This window comes from Cetorhinus maximus, chromosome 3 (assembly GCF_964194155.1).
Source record: "Cetorhinus maximus chromosome 3, sCetMax3.hap1.1, whole genome shotgun sequence".
In the NCBI taxonomy this organism is placed as follows: Eukaryota; Metazoa; Chordata; class Chondrichthyes; order Lamniformes; family Cetorhinidae; genus Cetorhinus; species Cetorhinus maximus.
In genome coordinates, this window is record NC_135881.1 from 29,058,441 (window position 1) to 29,081,988 (window position 23,548).

General features: G+C 41.8%; 1 protein-coding gene across 4 annotated transcripts in view; it reads right to left on the minus strand.

The window, feature by feature from the left end:
• LOC144676966 (extended synaptotagmin-2-like) overlaps positions 1-22,855 on the minus strand; it is a 237,409-nt gene extending 214,554 nt beyond the window's left edge. For all 4 annotated transcript variants that reach the window (XM_078537256.1, XM_078537243.1, XM_078537236.1 and 1 more), the window contains exon 1: positions 22,366-22,855. In XM_078537256.1, the coding sequence (XP_078393382.1) occupies positions 22,366-22,713 (348 nt within the window). In that variant the 5' untranslated portion in view covers positions 22,714-22,855. The remainder of the gene's footprint in view (positions 1-22,365) is intronic.
• Positions 22,856-23,548: the final 693 nt, after the last annotated feature.

The following is a 23,548-nucleotide window of genomic DNA, read 5'->3' on the forward strand; positions in this document are numbered from 1 at the left end:
ACAGGTATGGCCAAACCGCGGCTTACGAGCCACAAGCAGCTCTTCGATATTTAAAGTGCGGCTCATGGAAAAATATTAGTTGAACACCTTTTTGTGTCTCAAATCAATATATACTGTGTTACAAAGCCCAAACTTACCTGCTTGTCGGGAACAGAGGTCGGGAACTCCAAGTCCCAACAGTCTTCGGACTGCCTGCTCATGTGTAGGCTGGGAACAGACTGCACATGCGCACATCGGCAATTTTTCATTCTTCAGGCCTTCGACAGGCGGGTGTGAAAACCTAGGTCACATGACCAGGTACAGAACACCATAGTCAGGAATTCTCCCAGACCGGGGGTGGGGTGGGGTTGGGGGGCGCGGGCGACGACACACACACGACAACGGACGAGGCAAGGAGAGGTTCCAAGAAGCATTCCAGAGGGAGGAACAAGAGACAAGGGACAGGAACAGGTCCCTGTTGAGTTAAGAAAAGGAGAAACAATCTCCAATTAAAGAAAGCGCTGCAGGGAACAAACTTTAAGTGAAATGGGCTTAGGAGAAGCCCTGGTAATCGAAGAGGGCTAAGGAGAAGCCCTGAAGATCCAAGAAGGCAGCTGAAGGTTGGTGACTCTGTAATATAGGCCGTTGGGGCAAAGGTACCTCTTTGAGGCAGTAAGACTGAGATGAGGAAAAATTTCTTCACTCAGAGGGTGGTCAACCTGTAGAGTTCTCCACCACAGAAGGCTGTGGAGGCCGAGTCACTGAGTATATTCAAGAAAGAAATTGATCATTTTTTTGGATATTAGGGGCATCAAGGGATATGGAAAGTGGGAGCATGGTGTTGAGATAGAGGATCAGCCATGATTATATTGAATGGCGGAGCAGACTCAAAGGGCCAAATGGCCTACTCCTGCTCCTGGTTTCTATCTTTCTAGTATTCTGCTTGGCACAGTCGAGGAGCTGAGATTGTGCTTGTAATTTGATGCTTGGGAATCAAGGGAAAGGAATTGCAGAAGGCAAGGTCAAAACCCTGCAAGGTGGATCACTGCTGCAGCTGAACGAGTTGGAGCAATTTTTGGAGAAAATTCCAAGGCAGGAACTTCGAAGGTGAAGACTAGAAGCCCTCATGATACACTCAGGATACAAGTTGCATTTACAGTTCATAAACTTAAACCTAAAGCTATTTAATGCAACTTAAGTATTAACCCTGTGTAAACATTGTGAATGAAAATGACATTGTTAAATTGTAAGAAACAGAAGTATGAAGGTGAAAACAGAAATTTCAAGCCAGGCTAGGAGGACGATTTTGCATTCACCATTAAAGGCAGGAAACCTATGTGCCTTATCTGCAATGCATCACTCACTCACTACAAAGCCAGTAACTTGAAATGTAACTAACAAAACGAATCACAAAAACCTTTCGTCTGAGTATCCTCCTAAATCAGAATTACGGAAAAACATGTTAACATTGTTAAAATCATCCCTAAATAGCCAGCAGACACTACTTTCAACATTCAATAAGGAAGCTGACACAATGGCCCTTGTCATGGAATATTACTTATGCTAAACTTCCAAAACTCAGAAAGAGAATTCGGTACGAAGAATATTGCTGAAGTTGTTGCAGATTTAGGTCCAAATAACACAAAACTTCAGTGACTAATAACACAAATTCTAATCTCATGCCACACTACGGAGAGGTGCATCTCCTAGATCAGTTCTGATGTTGCAAGCAATATACAAAACAATCTGAAGAATTCTCTAGCATTCAGCTTAGCTCTTGATGAATCCACAGACATACAAGACAACCCACAACTGGCAATATTTGTTAGTTATGTTTCCTCGGATGCAACTGTGAAAGAAGAAATGTTGGATTTCGTGGCGCTAAAGAAACAACTCATGGTGTTGACATAAAAAAATGCACTGACAGCGTTGACAAATGCCAATGTACCAATGGACAAGCTCATCAGTCAGTGCTGCAATGGATGGAGCATCTGCAATGGTGGGGAAAAATTAGGCCTAACTGTATTCTTGAAAAGTGATCACAAATTCCCAGTTTCTCCCTATTCATTGCATCATTCATCACGAATATCTAGCAAGCCAGATACTTCAAGTATGAGAATGTTATGAAATTGTCAATTTCATTTGCTCAAACAGGAAGACTCAAACAGGAAAACTTTATTGAAGAGCTGGATCTTGAAGACAAGCCTGACAATGTCTCTTTCTACTGCATTGTGAGGTGGTTGTCAACCAGCAATGACTTGAATAGGTTTGTGGAACTGTTGGAGCCTATCAATGCTTTTCCTTAAGAAAGGACTGGTCAGTGTTCTTTGATGAACTGAAAATACCTTTTTTTGAGAATATCAAGTATAGTCCAGAGGGGGAGAGTAGACATAAAATTGTGGTTAGCATGGTCTACATAGATTTTCAGAATATGTTTAATGAAATATCACATAATAATGTCACTGAGAAAAATAAGGTCCATGTATTTAAGGATAGTGGCAGTAGGTCATCTGTCAAGTTGATGCAACCAGCAGAAGTTCCTAAGCCACTACTTGTAGAAAGGCAGGCAGTTTTCCCAGTTTCCTACCAATATTCCTCGTCTAACCTCTGATAAATCAATACCTTTTTTGTGTGTTACTGGTACAGAATTGCTCTCAGATTTGCCCATATAACAGTTAGTGCACTCAAAACTCAGTGTGCAAGGAGCTTTGAAATGTTTCAAACTGATAAAGCACAATGTAAAAGCATCTTTTACTTGTTTATTAATCCCATACTAAGCTCATCTCACCTGTGTTTACACTGGACAGTATCATTATAAATTCTAAGCAATGGAAATTGCAGAAGCACCAATTATGTTCTGATCAACCTAAAAATTCACAATCGAGCAGCTATACTGCCTGTACAGTGCAAGAGCCTTTTTATTAAATGGAAAGAATCACAGAGTTACAAAAAGGAAAAGCAATTGCTTCAAATTAATCTCACCAGGACTGTCTTTTACAGAGTCAGGGCGCGCAGAAGCCTGCTGCTGGCAACCTTTCAGCAACTGGGGTCTGCTTAAAAGGTCACATTCTACATGAATTTTTCCATTAGAACGGAAAAACTAAAATCAAATTAAGTTTGGCCTTCCATAAAATAAAGAAAGCCTGTTATCATGGTGCTTGCGAGTAAACAAGTACTATGCCATTGCGAGTGCTGACAATTGGAAACTTGAACTGCCAGTAGGCAATCCTGCTGCATTTGGTTTGGAATTTTAAAAAAAGTATGAACTAAATATGAACTGATAGTCACGCACAATCAGGAAAACACTATCTTCAGTCCAGGAACTATTTGCAAACATGAATCCTATTTCCTTCAGTCTTCCTCTCTTTCTACCTTAAAGCCACAATATAAATGCAAATTGTTGTTGTCCCCAATTGCCAACAATTTCAGCTTTTTCATTTCACTTTCAAAGTTCTCTCTCTTCTCCAGAAGGAATTAACTCCTTGCAGTAGTACAGTGCCTTGAGCTTGAGCTCATCCCAGTAGGTATCATTCATATGTAGGCCCTGCCCATGAGTTCCAGATTATCTAAAAGCAGGGGCATCAAAGCAATATTGATCTTGATCACACCAACCACCACACTCGTACACATCCAGCATGGTTTACTAGATAGTAATCATGATTGGGACTCTGGCTGGTTGCCTCTTTCCTTCCTCTGGGCACTAATGTCCAAGCTCCACTGTCGACAAGAACAGCTAACTCTATTAAACTATTGACAGTCAGCTAAACTATTCAAAAAAACCTCATGGAGCCAACGCATTATCCAAGAAATGAGGGAAATCCTTTTTTTTATTAATTAACTGGCAAGCACCAATAAATCTGATGGTTGATGGTAAAAGTGTTAAGTTTATGTTTGTAGTGTGATTTTGTATACTCCCTGCTTGATCTGTTACCTAAACAAATCCACCTACATTCCTGTACTGGTCATATGATGTCACAGATCTCCAGCACGACTAAATCTTCAATGTGATGAGCAGAGGTCCAATTTCAAACTATCCACTGCAACACGTAAACAGTGAAACCTTGTCAACATCACTGCTTTGCAGCTTTCACAGAAAAACTGCGAGAACAATGTACATAATTCCTATAGCATATTCCTCAGAGAATCTCGTAAGGGAATTCAACTTATTCACTCAAAATAAACAAACGTCCTTGCTTATTCTGTTTTTCAAATCCATCAACTACCTTTTGCAAGGTTATTCATTCACCTCCCACTCTATAATCTTGAACTCAGAAATCTAGACTGACACATCAGGAAGTTCAAAAGAACTTACAATTCAATTATCTTGAACATTACAAAAACTTCATAAACAACCCTACTTACTACTATGACACTGCAATGACTAGCCAGTAAGTTAAGAGTAACATAAGTTTACAAACAGGTTTATTCTATCAAAAGAGTAAAGTAATAAGACATTACTGCAAGAGACTTACTGTACTGCCAGAAGTGCTATCTTTTGGATGCCCACTCTCTCAGATAGACGTAAAAGATCCCATAGCATTATTCTGAACAAGAGCAAGGGTGTTATTCCTCGCTTCCTTGTGAATATTTTACCCTCAACCAACATCATTAAAGCAGGTTGCTTGGTCATCAGATTGCTGCTTTGTGTGCAAACTGGTTGCTGGGTTTCCTATATTTTAACAATGGCTACCCTTAAAGTACTTCATTGGCTGTTCGTAGAATCCTGAGGTTGTGAACGGCGTTACCTGTATATAAATGCTTCTTTGTGTTTCATTACCAATTTATTCCATTGGATCGAATGATAGCTCAGAATAGACTCCTTTTTCTTCCCAGTTTTATTTCTGCCTCATTATTCTCTGCATGTATCCTCTATACTCAAGGTCTTGACTGCAAAAACATGTTTGGTGTCAGTATTAGAACACCAGTACTCCAGATTAGTAAAAGGCTTCCACGTTATCTACTTGTGCATATACCTGTTAATCTGCACTCTTGGCAACTGGAATAGCTGGCATGACCATTACTGTTTTGTCACCAATGGAATAAGTCCAAATACAATAGGTTCTGTCCTATTTACCAACCATCCTGTTCGAGTATAGCTGCAAACATTAGGAATAGGAATAGACCATTCAGCCCCATTACGTCATTCAATTAGGTCATGGCTGATCTGTACCTCAAAAGCTTTAAAATAATTTGCCCAAGGATTATCAGCTCAGGAAGTACAGACACACTATAGACACAATAAATTGAAAGAAGGAGGAAGTTAAACCCAACACCACAATGGAGCAGCTTCATTCACATTGAACCAGGATATGCTTTCATAGAACTGTGGAAATAAAGCAAAACTCCCGTATCATGAATATTCATTCAGCACTTGCAACATGAGAACAAAAATCTAGGCTGGCAGTCCAGTGCATGCTGCACTGCTGGAGGTGCCATCTTTCAGATGAGACATTAAACCGACACACCATCTGCTCTCAGGTAGATGTAAAAGATCCTAGGTCATTATTTCGAACAGCAGGGCAGCGCTCACAGGTGTCCTGGCCAATATTTAATTCCTCAATCCATAATGATTATCGGTCATTATCACATTGCTGATTGTGGGACCTTGCTATGCATAACTTAGCTGCTGCATTTATTACAAGAGTAACCACACTTTAAAAGTACTTCATTGGCCGTAAAGTGCTTTGGGACATCTGCAAGGTCATGAAAGGCACTATTTAAAACGTGCATTTATGTACACATTTTTTTAAGCACTTCACAAAAAGAATACAGGGAAAAATGTTAACCCCCCCACCTTCACACTACACCTCAAATAAGCAAAAGGCCATCAGGGGAATTTAAAATTGCATAATGCTACACCAACCCAACATGTACATGCTTGTCACCATTTTTAATAGTGGCACGTTGCATTGCGTCACTGTGTTTGGCTGGAAAAGGGATACACCTAATAATAATCTGTAAACGCAGCTCCCAGAGTGTAGTTGGGAGCCAAATTTTATTCAATGCTGGCTGCCAGTACTTCCTGGGGCTTGGGAAGCCCGGCAGCTAAATAGAGGCCCGAAAGGTTGGATCAAGCAGGTAGGTGCTTTTAATAGTACTGCTTGTGACCCAGAAACGCTCCCAACACCCTCTCAAGCAAATCTTCTGTAACAATTGACCGCCTTGTCCCACCCACTCTGAATCTACGATACCAAGTTTTCTTCCCTCCAATTTCTCCCAGTGCCTAATCCCTCCTGATAGCGGTCCAACAAGCCCCTTCTCCCCTGTGATGCTTCCCTGTCCCTGCTCCCTCCCAATTGCAGGTTTGTCCAAAATATTCTTTTTGCCCCATGATCTCTCCTGGTTCCCTGTCCCTCCCAATTGCAGTTCCAATGCCCATCACTAACCCCCAATCTTTATCTTGTTATTAAATTGCAGAACCTCTACGTACCTGGGATTTCTGGGTTTCATCCTTCCTGCAACCACACTACCCTGCCATGCTACCACACTCCCCTGCCATGCTATCAGGGGCTTTCAGGAAGTACAGGCAATTCATTTCTAAATCCTGTTACTCTATCCAAATACAGGTTTGGGCTATGTTTCAGCTTATTTTTGGTACCTTAAAAATAAAAATGAAGTTGAAAATATATGCCTAAAGTCAGAAATTTCAGGGTGGGGAAAAAAAAAGAGAGAATGTATAATATAAACCATATATAAAACACTGAACCATGCTAGTTCCCAGTGGGTGCACTTGATGGAGCACAACACAAATTAATACTAATAGTGGGCAGTAAATTGATACAGTGGACCAGCATATTGAGATTCCTTGTACATCTGATCATAACCAGAGAACAAAAAAAGCAGAAGTCATTTTGCAATCAGTTGTACAGGGACTTGCAACAAATCAGTTGTGGAAGGTGGCTTGGGATTGCACGCTAAAATGAAAAAAGTACTAGTATTACATTGAATTTGCAGTATAGAAACAGGCTAGAGGATTGTCCAAATTTGCATAATATTTAATGTAAACACAGAGCACCTAATGAGCAAGGGAATTACACCCCAAGCAGACTACATTTCCCCCATCACCCTCCACCCCTCACCACCAAGGTGACACAATCAGTCTAAATCATTTCGGTCCCAGCAAATATGATAAATAACACTATATAGTTACTCTGCATGACACTTCCAGACACTGAATTGCAACTGATGTACAGAGGAGTTTACATCAATTGTGTTGTCAGATTGCACAAGCCCCGTCCAGTGTTGGGTACAAACAGGAGACTTCACAACAACATAAGACACACATACTTGAGTGTTTCCTAATATAATTCTTGGGACTTTGACTTCATCAGGAAAGAGGAGTTGCTTTATTGTTAGACACCAGGGCGGCTGCTAATAGTTTGCCCATAGACCAGGCAGGTACAATGTCTCCCAAAAAAGTTTCTATTTTGATGAGCTCATAGGATCCGAATCCAAAATAATCCTGCTGAACAGTGTTGTGTCCATGAGGTGCTGTTTTTGGCTCTAACCTGATACTAATCACACAGACAGCTGCAACAAATTCTCCGATCCAAACCCTGTGATGAAGGCTATAGATCACAAGAAAGTGCATCCTCTTTCTGAAAATAATCCAGATAGTTTATTTTATCTTCCAGGAAATTATATAATCATTTTTCCATTAAATTATAATTAAATTTAATGTTAGCTGCATCCATTGCCCTACACTTAGAAATTTTCAGTGCCAGAGATGTTTGGTTCATCAAGTCATTAAAAATTCACTTACATTTGAATGGACAAGCTCCAACTTTTTCTTGCATGTTTAGTGGGCACTTATTACGTATGTACCGCATCTTGATGCAATTGAATGATGAGTTGTTTGGTATGGTACCAGTGTATCATAGCTTCTGGAGGAGCAGAACCTCTTAAGACAGCAACCGCACGATGCGTGTCAAACTGTGCATGTGCAGATGCCGGAAGCTGCTCCCCAATTTACTCCTTGGTAACAGTAAGCATTGTTAGTCTCACCATTAATTCTACCACAAAATCATTATTTCTGACACACCATTCAAAGCTGATGCATTATATTGAAGACAGTTGTCTGTATAACTGATATACAGGTTCTGGACCTCTCATAATTAGAGAGCCAGAATGCCTTCTGCAGAGAAGCAAATAACATGTTCCCTGGAAATTCAGACGGTGCAGGCATAGTTAAAGAGTTATTGATTGACAGACATTACCACACTGCTAACTGTAGGCCTCTTCCAAATTGGGATTAGTAACCTGCAACTGCCCTCAGACCACAGTCTGCTATCGCCTTCAGCCTTCAAAACCTGGGTCTCCCATATTCAAGTAGGTCACTATTTCTAAAAAAAATGGAGGTATATTTTTTAAGAACTTGTGCTGTCCCAGCCGCCAGCCTTGGCTAATCTGGCAAGTTTACTCTGAGGTTGCCAACAGCATTGCAAAGCCCAAAAGTCAAAGCTGAAGACTCACAATCCCAGCCAGAGTCAGAGTCAGTGGCTCACAGTAGTGCTCAAATGTTTTGTTTCAAAGCACTATCCCCCAATCACTCTCTTGATTTCAGAGTAACTTGGATGAAAACCACAAAATATACACCCTGGGTATAACAGCAAATGTCAGAAATGGAAGCACATCATATGGCAGCAATTTCAAACACAAATGGAATGCTAGTATTTACAAGGCGACCCGCCGAGTGCAAAAACCAGACATTTGTACTGATTTATTGGCAAGACTTCACGGAATTATTTGTCCAGTGATGGTCATGAAAAGATACTGCAAAAGCATTCCCGAATGGATTACTCTCAGTTAAGGCATAAAGATTCCCCACAAAGAGCCACCTTCCGTGAAGCAGCCTGCAACATTTATAACTCATTTTAGGTGAGGTATGCACTTCTTCAGTTGAACTAATTTTCTTTCAAAATGTTTTATTTCATAGCTTCCCCAAATTGTTTGGTAAGCTTAACCAATCAGCAGTTGAGTCATATAAATGCGAAGATGCAAAATATAATTGCTAGTCTGTTTTGAGTTTGCAATCTTATCCAGGGTTGTGGTGAGAGTACTACAAATGGCACCGGCTCCCTAAAGACCATAAGATATAGGAGCAGTAGGCCATTCAGCCCATTGAGTCTGCTCCGCCATTCAATGAGCTCATAGCTGATCGGATAATCCTCAACTCCACTTTCCTGACTTTTTCCCATAATCCTTGATTCCGTTGCTGAACATTATGCAAAAGACCCACATTCATAGAATCACCAAATGATACAGCAGATAAGTAGGCTGTTAATGTCCTATGGGTCTGGCACATATTAGGGGTTAATGTGAGGCTGAGTACAGTACCGCCCATACAATGATGCAAGAGAGCACATAACCCACAATGAGGAGTCAGTATAGTGTTGGACTTAGCCATGTGTACAAGCAGGGATGGAGACAGCTCCGAACATGGATCTTTACTGTCTATTTGTACATAGTTCTAAGCGTTTGGACTAGCCATATAAATACTGTGGCTACAAGAGCAGGTCAGAGGCTAGGAATCATGCAACGAGTGACTCACCTCCTGACTCCCCAAAGCCTGTCCACCATCTACAATGCACAAGTCAGGAGTATCCCCCACTTGCCTGGATGAGTGCAGTTTCCACAACACTCAAGAAGCTTGACACCATCCAGGAGGAAGCAGCCCACTTGATTGGCATCACATCCACAAACATTCACTCCCTCCACCACCGGTGCACAGTAGCAGCAGTGTGGACCATCTGCAGGATGCACTGCAGGAGTTCACCAAGGCTTCTTAGAGAGCACCACCACAGGAGGGATTTCCAAGATTTTGACCCAGCGACAGTGAAGGAACGGCGATATATTTCCAAGTCAGGGTAGTGAGTGACTTGGTGGGGAACATCCAGGTGGTGGGGTTCTCATCTATCTGCTGCCCTTGTTATTCTAGATGATAGCAGTCATGGGTTTTGAAGATGCTGTCTAAGGAGCCTTGTTGAATTCCTGCAGTGCACACTGCTGCTACTGTGCTTCAGCAGTGGAAGGAATGAATGCTTATGGATGTGGTGCTAATTCAAGCAGGCTGCTTTGTCCCGGATGGGGACAAGCTTCTTCAGTGTTGAGGGAGCTGCACTCATCCAGGCAAGTGGAGAGAGTATTCCATCACACTCCCGACTTGTGCCTTGTAGATGGTAGAAAGGCTTTGGGGAGTCAAGAGGTGAGTTATTTGTTGCAGGATTCCTAGCCTCTGACCTGCTCTTGTAGCCGCAGTATTTATATGGCTAGTCCAGTTCAGTTCTGATCAATAGCAACCCCCAGGATGCTGATAGTGGAGGATTCAATGATGGTAATGCCATTGAACATCAAGGGGCGATGGTTGGATTCTCTCTTGTTGGAGGTGGTCATTGCCTGACACTTGTGTGGCGCAAATGTTACTCGCCACTTGTCAGCCCAAGCTGCGATATTGTCCGGGTCTTGCTGCATTTGGACATGGACTGCTTCAGTATCTGAGGAGTCGTGAATGGTGCTGAACATTGTGCAATCATCAGCGAACACCCCCACTTCTGACCTTATGATGGAAGGAAGGTCATTGATGAAGCAGCTGAAGATGGTTGGGCCGAGGACACTACCCTGAGGAACTTCTGCAGTGATGTTCTGGAGCCGAGGTGACTGACCTCCGACGACCATCTTCTTTTGTGCTAGGTATGACTTCAACCAGCAGAGAGTTTTCTCCCACAATTCCCACTGACTCCAGTTTTGCTAGGGCTCCTTGATGTCACACTCGGTCAAATGCAGCCGTGATGTCAAGGACAGTCACTCTCACCTCACAAGTTCAGCTCATTTGTCCATGTTTGAACCAAGGCCTGCCTTGTTTGAGGTCAGGAGCTGAGTGGCCCTGGCAGAACCCAAACTTGGCGTCAGTGAGCAGGTTATTGCTAAGCAAGTGCCGCTTGATAGCACTCTTGATGACCCCTTCCATTACTTTACTGATGATCGAGAGTAGATCGATGGGGCAGTAATTGGCCGGGTTGGATTTGTGCTGCTGTGTGTGCGCAGGACATACCTGGACAATTTTCCATTTGGCGGGTAGATGCCAGTGTCGTAGCTGTACTGGAACAGCTTGGCTAGGGGCGTGGCAAGCTCTGGAGCACAAGTCTTCAGTACTATTGCTGGAATATTGTCAGGGCCCATAACCTTTGCAGTATCCAGTGCCTTTAGCCATTTCTTGATATCACGTGGAGTGAATCGAATTGGCTGAAGACTGGCACCTGTGATGCTGGGGACTTCCAGAGGAAGCTGAGATGGATCATCCACTTGGCACTTCTGGCTGAAGATTGTTGTGAATGCTTCAGCCTTACCTTTTGCACTGATGTGCTAGGCTCCTCCATCATTGAGGATGGGGATATTTGTGGCACCTCCTCCTCCAGTGAGTTTTTAAATTGTCCACCACCATTCATGACTGGATGCAGCAGGACTGCAAAGCTTAGATCTGATCTGTTGGTTGTGGGGCTGCTTAGCTCCGTCTATCACTTGCTACTTATGCCGTTTGGCACACAAGTAGTCCTGCGTTATAGCTTCACCAGGTTGACACTTCATTTTTAAGTATGCCTGGTGCTACATATTCTTTTTAAATCTCATGTTGCCTCTTGTTCTTATGCCTTAAATTTGTGTCCTCTGATTACTGAGGCTTCAGTTACTGAAAATAGTTTCTCCTTATTTACTCCATCAAATTAATTCATAATTCTGATGGCCTCTATCAAATCTCCCCTTAATGTTCTCTGCTTTCAAGAGTTTCTCAAGAATCGCCACATAATTCAAGTCCTTCATCTCTCTCATCATTCTAGTAAATTGCTTCTGTACTCTCTGAGGACTTGACATCCTTCCTAAGGTGTGGTGCAGAATTAGTCAAAATACAGCAGTTGGGGCTTCACCACTGACTTACATAGATTTTGCGGATCTTCCTTTTTTTTGGACCTTCTGCCTCTTTTTATGTAGCCAAGGTTCCTGCATGTTCTTTTAAAAGAAAATAACCTTCTGAACTTGGCCTGCCACCCTCAAAGTCTTGTGGTCGTCCATGCCAGATCTCCCTGTTTCTGAAGCCCCTTTAAACCTCCACTACTTTCTATTCCTCTCCTCATTTTTCTTATCAAAATGAATCACGACATGCTTTGCATTAAATTTCATCCATCATGCGTCTGCCCATTTCTCCAGTCAGTTTATGTTCTCCTCTTTGAAGTGCATGTGAGAACATTGCGTAAGAGAAGGATGGGGCTTGACGTACTAACTGTCAATTTAAAGATTTTCCACAGTATACTGTATTCTCCAACAAATCCTGCCTCACTTTTTGAATGTTGCTGATCTTCAGGCAGAGTTTGAAGTGATGAGACAAGCTAAACAGATCTCCATCCATTTATTTCTAAATAACTGAAGGTGCTGGAGAATGCAATTCAGTTTTGCTATTGTCCATTGATGACCCATTTTTGAGGAGATTTGATGTAGAATGTTAGGAGGAACCCCTAATTGTAACTATATGGTATGACAGAGTATAAAGGAAGAGATATTAGGTGCTTGTCAGAAAGGTACAGCGATAATCATGGGGGATTTTAACCTACAGATAGACTGGAAAAATCAGATGGGCAAAGGTAGCTCAGATGAGGAGTTCATAGAATGTTTTCGGGATGGCTTCTTGGAACATCACGTTCTGGAGACAACCAGAGAGAATGCTATACCGACTTGGTACTGTGCAACGAGATGGGATTAATTGATAACTTCAGTGAAGGCACCCCTAGGTAGCAGCAATCATACGATTGAAATTTACATTCAGTTTGAGGGAGAGAAGAGTGGGTCCAGGAGTAGTATTTTAAACTTAAAGAAGGGGAATTATGACAGCATGAAAACAGATCTAGCTCGAATGAACTGGCAAATGAGATTAAGGGATAGGTCCATTGAGATACAGTGGCAGACTTTTAAAGGGATATTTCAGAATATATACATTTCAATGAGAAAGAAAACTTCCATGGGGTGAACCCACCATCCATGGTTAACTAAAAAAGCTAAAGACAGTATCAAACTTAAAGAAAAAGCATACAATTGAGCAAAGATGGGTAGGTCAGAATATTTGACAGAATATAAAAGTTCAGCAAATAATGACAAATATTAATAAGGAGGGAAAACTTTGAGTACAAGAGAAAACTAATGGAAATATAAAGATGGATAGTAAGAGTTTCTATGGATATTTAAATAAGAAAAGAGCTAAAGTGAGCAGTGGTCCTATAGAAAATGAGTCTGAGGAATTAATAACGTAAATTAAGGAGATGGTAGATGAATTGAAAAGGTATTTTTGCATCGATTTTCATTATATAGGATACAAGTAACATCCCAGAAATAGTTGTAAATCACGAAATGGAATGGAGGGAGGAACTCAGGAAAATTACAATCACCAGAGAAGCGGTATTGAGCAAATTGTTGGAGCTATGGGTTGACAAATCCCCAGATCCTGATGGACTTCATCCTAGGGCCTTGAAAGAAGTGGTTAGTGAAATATTTGATGCATTGGTTTTAATATTCCAAAATTCCCTAGATTCAGGGAAGGTTCCATTAGATTGGAAAATAGCAAATGTAACTCCTTAATTCAAAAAGGGAAGGAGAGAGGAAACAGGAAACTAAAGGCCAGTTAGCTGTCATAGGGAAAATGTTAGAAACTATTATTAAAGATGTTATAGCAGGGCGCTTGGAAAATTTAAGGCAATCAAGCAGAGTCAACATGGTTCAGCAAAAGGGAATTCATGTTTAACCAATTTATTGGAGTTCTTTGAGGGAGTCACATGTGCTGTGGATAAAGAGGAACCAGTGGATGTACTGTACTTATATATCCAGAAGGTATTTGATAAGGTGCTACATCACAGGTTATTGCGGAAAATAAAAGCTCATGATGTAGGGGGCAACATATTGGCATGAATAGGAGATTGGCTAACTAACAGGAAATAGAGGGTAGCCATAAATGGTTTTTTTTCTGGTTGTTGGGATGTAACAAGTGGTGTACCACAGGGATCAATGCTGGGGCTTCGATTTTTTACAAATTATACAAATGACTTGGATGAAGGGACAGATGGTATGGTTACTAAATTTGCTAATGACACAAAGATAGGTATGAAAGTAAGTTATGAAGAGGATGTAAGGAGGCTACAAAGTGACATGGATAGGTTAAGTGAGTGCAAAGGCCTGGCAAAATGGAGTATAATGTGGGTAAATGTGAAATTGTCCAATTTGGCAGGAAGAATAAAAAAGAAGCATATTATCTAAAAAGTGAGAGACTGCAGAGCTCTGAGATTCAGAGAGATCTGGGTGTCCTGGTGCATGAATCACAAAAGGCTAGTATGCAAGTACAGAAAGTAATTTGGAAAGCTAATAGAATATTATTGTTTATTGCAAGGGGAATTGAATACAAAAGTAGGGAGGTTATACTTCAGTTGTACAGGCACTGGTGAGACCACATCTGGAGTATTGTGTACAGTATTGGTCTCCTTATTTAAGGAAACAGTTCAGAGAAGGTTTGCTAGAATAATACCAGGAATGGGCAGGTTGCCTTATGAGGAAAGGTTGGACAGGTTAAGCTTGTATCCACTGGAGTTTAGAGTAAGAGATGACTTGATCTAAACTTTTACGATTCTGAGGGGTCTTAACAGAGTGGATGTGGAGAAGATATTTCCTCTCGTGGGAGAATCTAGAACTAGGGGTCACAGTTTAAAAATAAGGGGTCGCTCATTTAAGACGGAGATGAGGAGATATTGCTTTCTCTCAAGAGGGCCGTGAGTCTTTGGAACTCTCTTCCTCAAAAAGCAGTGGAAGCAGGATCTTTGAATATTTTTAAGGCAGAGCTAGATAGATTCTTGATTGACAAGGGGGTGAAAGGTTATCGCGGGGGGTGGGGTGGGGTGTAGGCAGGAGGTTACAATCAGTTCAGCCATGATCTTCTTGAACGGTGGAGCAAGCTTGAAGGACCGAATGGCCTACTCCCACTCCTAGTTCATATGAATGCAACTCTTTAGCTTATGTTTATTGTAAAAGATCTAGTTTGGGCATCGGGAAGCCTTGACGTATTGATCAGGTCACAAAAAGCAAACTTCTGTTTCCAAATTAACTGCTTCCCAGTTACCTGTTCCAATTCACACGATACAGAAAATGGCGACTTCCGTTTCCACACTGGAAATCTCAATGGCTAGGTGAGTAATAAGCAGAATTGACAGATACACTGTTGTGTTGTGTGAGAAGCGGAACCAGTTTGCAGGTAGATGGAATCACAGTGCTGTTCAACTTGCCAAAATTCAAAACCACAGCTACATCAAGGAAGATATACTATACAGGTGTTTTTATAAAAAATAAAATTGCAATCCTGCCAAACACATAATCAAATGATTCTACTACAAAAGTGAAAAATAACAATGTTCTTAAATTTAAAAAGTCTCACTAGTTTCTTCCCAATGATTTAATCTTACATCTCCATAAAGTTACAAATCAGGATGTTTCAAGACAGCAAGCGAAGCTACACATTCTGTTGTAATATCAGAAATAAGGGCCACGAAGCACATTCAATTAAAACTGGTCAAAGTCAACACCACAGAATCACAGGATACCTTCTTGGATTACAGTAGTGTGTGACTTTTATCAAACTACAAAAAATGTATTTAAAATGCTTTCAATGTAACCATTCAACAAAAGCAACTTGTATTCATCTAGCATCTTTAGCATTGTAAAATTTCCAAAGGCACCTTCGCAGGAGCATTAACGAACAAAATGTGGCATGGAGCCACTTAAGGAGTAAGTAACAGCAGCTTGGTCATAGAGATAGGGTTTAAAGAAGCATCTTAAAGGAGGAGAGAGAGGTTTGAGGAGGGAATTCCAGAACTTTGGCCTTGGCAGTTGAAGGCATGGCTGTCAATGGTGGAGCAATTGGTCAGAATTAGAGAAGTGCAGATATCTGGGAGGCTTATCAAGTTGGAGGAGATTACAGGAATGGGGAGCGACAAGGCCATGAAGGGATTTGAAAACCAGGATGGGATTTTTAAAATTACATTATTGCTGGACCTGGAGCCAATGTAGGTCAACATGTACAAGGTTGATAGGTGAATGGGACTTTGTGCGAGCTAGAATACAGATGGCAGAATTTTGGATAAGCTCAAGTTTAAGGACGGGAGAAGATGGGAGATTGGCCAGGACAACATTGGAATTGTCAAGTCTGGAGGTAACAATGGCATGGTTTCAACAGCTGGGAAAGAAACAGAACAGGATACTGTTACAGAGGTGTAAATAGACCGCCTTCAGACTGCAGCTGCATTTATAACACATAAATCAAAGTTACAGAATTGTTATGACGTGGCAGATGATGCGTGCCAGGCGGACCAAATCAGCAAGAGAAACTTGGCCACGCTATCACAACGGTTTTGCAATTTCTATTTATTATGAGAAGACTTCGGCATTGAATTCAGAAGTAACGAATCCACTAACACCTTTAGAGATTTTAAAACTAAATTAAAACATTTATTAACAAAATAAAAGATTTCAAGCAATAAGATTAGTTACTTATTATAACAAATCCCAAAATTCCTAATTAACTTGACTTCCAACGACACACCCTTTTTCCAAGGCAACAGTCCAAAACAGATTTTTAATTTAAAAAGCAAGCCAGCCTGTTTACCACAACACGTACACAACAGTGGAATTTCTAAAGCTTTTCTCCAATTTTAGTTACTGAGTGCAGCAGACTTTTGCAAACAAGGCTGGAGGCGTTCCCACACACTCCTTTTAGTTCTTATATGGATCCACAACATTGCCTTCCTTCCTTATATATATTTTGCTCTCTTTAATCTGTAAATTCCATTGTTCCATATGTCTTTGGAAAGATACTTTTTCCATAATATAAAAATATTTCATGTTGCCAATATGGTCAGTATCTTTTGGGAAAAATAAACATAATAACCTTGCCCTATTTATCTTGTTAGTTCTAAACATCCGACCATCCCACTGAAACCCAAACAACTCCTTCACTTATCTAAAAATGCAAATTTCCTTCGCACTCCACAAGCTAAAACCTCATCCATGTTTACTCATTAGCATTTCAAGTGCCTTTTACCCCTAGCTTCTTCTAATAATTTCAAGCTTGCAATCTACCTGACTCTAATTCAATTAAAACACACACAGAATCCCACAAATACACACACACACATATATAACCCTACTTTATAATAAACCAGAATAATATGAAAAATATTATAGCTTCGTGACAGAATCTAAGCCTCCTTTCACCACGTTACTTTTTAAAAATGCCAGCATTTATTGCCCATCCCTAATTTCCCTTGAGGAGGTGGTGGTGAGCTGCCTTCTTGAACCGCTGCAGACCATGTGATGTAGGTACATCCACAGTACTGTTAGGGAGTTCCAGGATTTTGACTCAGCATTAGTGAAAGAACAGCAAAATAGGCCTGAATTTTCCTGTCAGCGATTTGGGGGCAGGGCCCGCTCACCGACGGGAAAATGACGTGGGATGACGTCGGGAGGAACCCCCGACGTCATCTCGGTCCATTTAAATGTTGAGGAAGGCACACGGACAGCGAAATCAGCTGTCCGCCCGCCAACCTGTCAATGTCCAATTAAGGCCATTAACAGGATAATTAAGGTAGTTAAATGCCCTGCCCATCCAACCTTAAGGTTGGCGGACATGAAACCTCATCCACTGGCGGGATGAGGTTTCATGTCCGTTTTTAAAAATTTTAATAAAGTTTATGTGCTTCTTATTAACATGTCCCATCTCATGTGACATTGTCACATGAGGGGGACATGTTAATAATTTTTATATTTTTCTATTTTTAATGTTTTTTAGAATGTCAGTAATCTCCCTGAGACAGCACTTAGTCTCAGGGAGCAGTGTGCTCTTTCGCATGCACTTTGACAGTTGGGGAATCCCTCCCCCCACCTCGCACAGGAAGCGCATGGCACTTCCCATCGGGCAGTCCGCTGGGCGGGCCTTAATTGGCCTGCCCACTCAAAATGGCGGCGGACCCCTTTTCGGCGGTTGAGTTCAGCTGCCCACCCACCACCGAGCCAGTGGGGCCCGCCCACCAACCAAGGGCAAAATTCTGCTCATAGTTCCAAGTGAGGGTGTTGTGTGGCTTGGAGGGGAACTTGAATGTGGCGGAGTTTGCATGCAATTGCTGCTTCTCTGTCCTTCTAGGTGGTAGAGGTCATGGGTTTGGAAGGTGCTGTCAAGGGAGCCTTGGTGAGTTGCTGCAGTGCATTTTGAAGAAGGTAGACATTGCTGCCATTGTACATCAGTGGATGAGGGAGTGGATGTTGAAGGTGGTGAATGGGGTGCCAATCAACCGGGCTGCCTTGTCCTGAATATCTAATGTGACTTGGTGTCAAATTTTGATTTGTTTCACAGGAGTGTTACCAATGTTTTGGGACATTTTACTACATTAAATGTGCTATATAAATGCCTACTGTTGTTGTATTATAGCTTGCACTTTTGCATTCCTGGAGAGATTAATGCAGCATCAACAGAAGATGGAAACTGCTCACAGATTACTTTCCCCATGCACTAGTAGTCTCAAGCCTAACCAAGTAGTTGGTCCCAAACATAATTTATCTGCATTTCGCCAATAAGGAGATTTATAATAGATGAACACTGAGCTTGTAATATCTGGCACTTATTTTCATGACAAGGGTTGGCTCACCCTATCATATTTTTCATATTATTACTGTGGGGTATTGTAAAGTAGGCTTATGTTTGTGTATGTGTGTGGATGGTTCTGTCTGTATGACTGATATAATTCAATTGGAGGCAGACAGGCTGCAAGGTTGAAATTATCAAGAGTTACGTGTAAAAGGGCATGTGAAATGCTAATGAGCGAACAAGGGTAAAGTCTCAGCAGATGGGGTAAATTAAATTTGCACTTTAATAAAAGTGGAGAGGTGTGTTTGGTTTTCAAAGCGACATGGTAAGATGTTTACAACTAACAAGACAAATAAGGCAGACATTGATTTTTCCCGAAAGTGCTGGCCATAATGACAACATAGAAGATTTTTGTATTATGGGAAAAGTAAATTCCAAAGACATGAAGGAACAATGGGATTTACAGATTAAAGAGGGAAAATATATTTAAAGAAGGATTGGAAGGCTATGAGGAGTGGCCATATATCTGAAAAATATACCGTGTGAAACAGACTTGGGGAAAAGCCTCTGGCCACTTTGTAAGAGTCTGATGTTCCAGTAACCAAACTTGCATTAAAAGCCTTCGGAATTCCACTATCGAGTGGGTGTTTGTGGTAACCTTGCTGGATTGTCTCAATAAATTTAAAATCTATTTTGGACTGTTGCCTTAAAGGGGGTGTGTAGTTGGGAGTCTGGTTAACTTGGAATTTTGGGAATTATTATAATATTAAGTAACCGTGTAATTGTAATCTTGTGAATGTGTTTTATTCTTTTCTTTTGTTAAAAAATGTTTTACTTTAATTTTTAAAATCTCTAAAAAAAAAAGGTGTCAGTGCACAAATAATCTCCTAATAAATACAAATTGCAAAATTGTTGTGATAGCATTGCCAAGTTTCCCTTGTGGATTTGGTCAGCCTGACAAACACCACCTGCCATATCATAACACCCTAAACAATGTTGGTGCTATTAATGTACTGAGTAATGTTCATAGACAGTCACAGTGTTGATCAACAATATTAATACTTGGTAGAAAAAAAACATCTGAGCCCAAAGCAATAGCAAAAAAACTAACTTTCACACAATAATGAAAAGCCAAGGTGATAGCACATTATTTAAACTGTGCAGTTTCCTTGTGGGGTGCAATTTTGTATGCATGCTTCCCCAGGTTTCTGTTCTGTTTAAAGAAATACATTTCAAGTGTTTACAAAATTAAACATCAGAAATAGCAAAAGTTTATTATACCAATTTTAGAAAGAACAATTGTTGTTGCTATTGAATTCCAAACCCTAAAGACGTGCAAAAGTTGGGTTATTTGAACCGGACTGCTCATGGCCCAAATATGTACAGTACTAACATCTGCTCCAAGGGACCATACATTGTTCAGACCTATGCAGCAGCATCTCTGCGCACATAGCAGAGTGTTACTTTAGATTCATAAATCTCCAAACTTTGTGACAGATGTAAAAGGTACATTTGTGTAAATAAAAAATTTACCAGAAGAAAAGTACTCCCCCAACTGATTAGAGGCATTGCCGTCTTCCATTTTCACTTGCACTGTCCATGCCAGCTCCTTGAAAGAGCTGCTGAATTAGTCCCGCACCCTTGGCCCTTCCTCCATAGCGCTGCAAATTTTCACCTTCAAGTATTTATCTAACTCCTTTTTGAAAACAATTATCAAATTTGCTTCCATCACCCTCACAAGCAAGACATTTCAGATCATAACTTGATGTACAAAAATAAATCATCCTCATCCTGTCTCTGATTCTTTTGGCAATTGACATGAATCTATGTCCTCTGGTTACCAACCTTTCTGCCACTGTAAATAGTTTCCCGTTATTTACTCTATCAAATCCTTCATGATGTTGAACACTATCAACTTTAAACTTCTCTGGTCCAAGGAGAACAAAGCCAACTTCTCCAGTCTTTCCATGTAATTGTCCCATTTTCACTGGTACCCCTCTAGTTATCCTCCTCTACACATTCTCAAAAGCCTTAGCATCTTTCCTAAAGTGCAGCTTCCGGAATTGGTCCCAATACTCCAGTTATTTACATAGGTATTGCATAATTTCCCTGCTTTTGTGCTCCATGCATCTATTTACAAAGCTAAGGGGCCCTCTGCTTTAGTAACAGCTTCTGAAGTTGTCCGCCACCTTCAAAGGCTCGTGCAAGTAAAGCCCCAGCTCATTCTATCCTTGCACTCCCTTAAAATGTGTGCTATTTAGTTTACATTGCCTGTCCTCATTCTTCCTACCAATATGCATCAGCATATTTCTCTGCATTAAATTTCAGCTGCCATGTGTTTTTCCATTTCACTAGTCTACATTCTCCTGAAATCTCATATTTAGCCCCTCACTGTTTCCTACATTTTTTTGTGCATCATCTGCAAACTTTGGAATTCTGTCTTGTATATGCAAGTCTTGACGTATACCAAAAAAACAGTCGACCTAATACCAAACCCCTGAGGGGCAACACAATCTACTTTCCTCAATCTGAAAAACAGCCATTTGCCATGACTTTCTGCTTTCTGTCCCTTAGCCAATTTTGTATCCACACTGCCACTGCCCCATTAGTTCCTTCAATTCAATTTTGCTAACAAGATTATAGTTTTACTTCATCAAATGATGAAGTAGTTGAGTTCTGTAACACTATTATAGCCAGAATGTGCAAGTAACAAATCATGCAAAATAGGTACACAAGCAAGTCTGCATGAACTCCAAAACAAATAACTTGCAAGTCCCACGTTGTTTTTTTCCATCATTCTGTACTTTTCACAAATATTACTACCACAATTATCAGCTACATAACTGCCCACCCCAGACCATGTCCCCTTGTTACCCAACGAAAATAACTCTCTTCAACCGCACTGTCTTGAAGAAGGTTGAAAAAACAGAAAAACGCAAGGCTCCAACCCAAGTTCTCACTTCCCAGATGTTTATCTTTGGAGGGTAAGAGTGCGAAAGGTCAAAGGGGAAAAAAACAAAACGGTTAACATTTTTTCACACATCCTCAACATTATGCCTAGCAGCTAGGAGGCATCCTACTAGCTACAAAATAATCAACTTCGTGATATCCAGCACCCCCAGGAGGGGGTGACGCGTTATTTGTCAAGGAACTGTCAGAAACACAACTGCAAAAGCATCGAGTGTGCCCTAATAATCGTTTACAAAAGATCAGTGTGAAGAGCAGAATGCAACACGTTGCACAAGAGATGATCCCGAATGCGGGCAGTTCCGCTTTTAAAAAAAAATCCTTGATACGCAAATTTGAGTCGACAGCCGGATTTACCAGGAACACAGTAAAACACAGGAACAGGTGCCTCACACACAATGCCAGTTCTGTGCTACCGGCGCTATTCCAACAGCCTCTTGACGCAGTCCACGCTACAATCAAGATAATCAATACAATAACACAACTTAAAAAGACAAAGTCACTCACAACAGAATTGAACTGACAAGATATGTGCAGACTTGAATTACGAGCTCCATAAGTGCAATGAACTTCTAAAGCATAAAATGCATCATATTTTGACTCTATTCCCATTTTTAAATGAAAGGAGGGGGAATCAGAGCATTTATTGGAGGGGAGAAGAGTTTGGGCGAAATGTTTTAGTGTCACAGGTGTGACTTTTGGAGAGGCAAATGAAGTAAACTAGGGCGAGTAAAGAGAGGGAGGGAGGCAGTCTCCATACGCACCCAGGCCGGGAGGTCGGTGCTCTGGATGTTTTCCCGCAGATTCGATTCTTCGTGCTCCAGGAATGCCAGCGCCCGGAACAGGCGGGAGCGCTTGTTGCCCCGGTTCCTCCGCCACCAGAAGAAGACGAGCAGCCCGATGAGGACCCAGCTGAAGCTCAGCCCCAGGTAGCCGAGCACGTAAACCGGGAAGATGATGACAAAAGTCTTGGAGAACTGCAACAGGATACCGGCGATGTCCACGCTGATCATCGGCGGTGGCGGCGGCTCCCTCTCCAGCTCCTCGGCCAGACTGGCTTTCCGACCCCCGTCGCCCGCTGCCGCCGACTCCGATGCCGTTCGTTCGCGCATCTCTGCTGCCCTGCTTTCCGGCCTAGTCGCCGGGCTCCTCCTGACTGAGCTCCGAAGCGATGACAACCCCGGTATTTCTGAGGTTCCGAGCCTCCGCCGCGCTCCTCCTGTCAGCCACTGACGGCTCTGTCCCCTCCCCCTCTGCCTGTCATCCCTCACCCGCCCACCCCGCCCATCAACCGCCGCCGCCGCCGCCACGCGCACGCCTGCGTGATCCTATGTCATCACGCTTCCTTCACGTTCTGTCTCCCCTCTGACTCGCGCACGATCTTCAGCCAAAAGACCGAGAAGCGATCTTCCCTCTGACATCACAGACTCTGGGCGAGGTTCCCTGGACCATGGAGTGTGCAATTGGAGTTCGAGGGCCCCTCTCTTCCAGTTGATGGATTAAATCATTAAAAGGGAGCTCCTTAAAGCAGTATTTTTGTCAACTGGGGCATGCGCATTGAGTTCCAAATTATGACAAAACTCGCGTAAAAAAGTTGTAATTTTGCTCTAAGGTGAAAGCAAAATACTCATCTGACTCCCCAAAGCCTGGCCATCATCTCTACAAGGCACAAGTCAGGAGTGTGATGGAATACTCTCCACTTGTCTGGATGAGTGCAGCTCCCACAACACTCCAGAAGCTTGACACCACCCAAGACAAAGCATACCGCTTGATTGGCACCCATTCCACAAACGTTCACTCCCTCCACCATCGATGCACAGTGGCAGCAGTGTCTACCATCTACAAGATGCACTGCAGAAACTCACCAAGGCTTCTTAGCCAGCACTTTCCAAACCCACGACTGCTATCTTCTAGAAGGACAAGGGCAGCAGATATATGGGAACACCA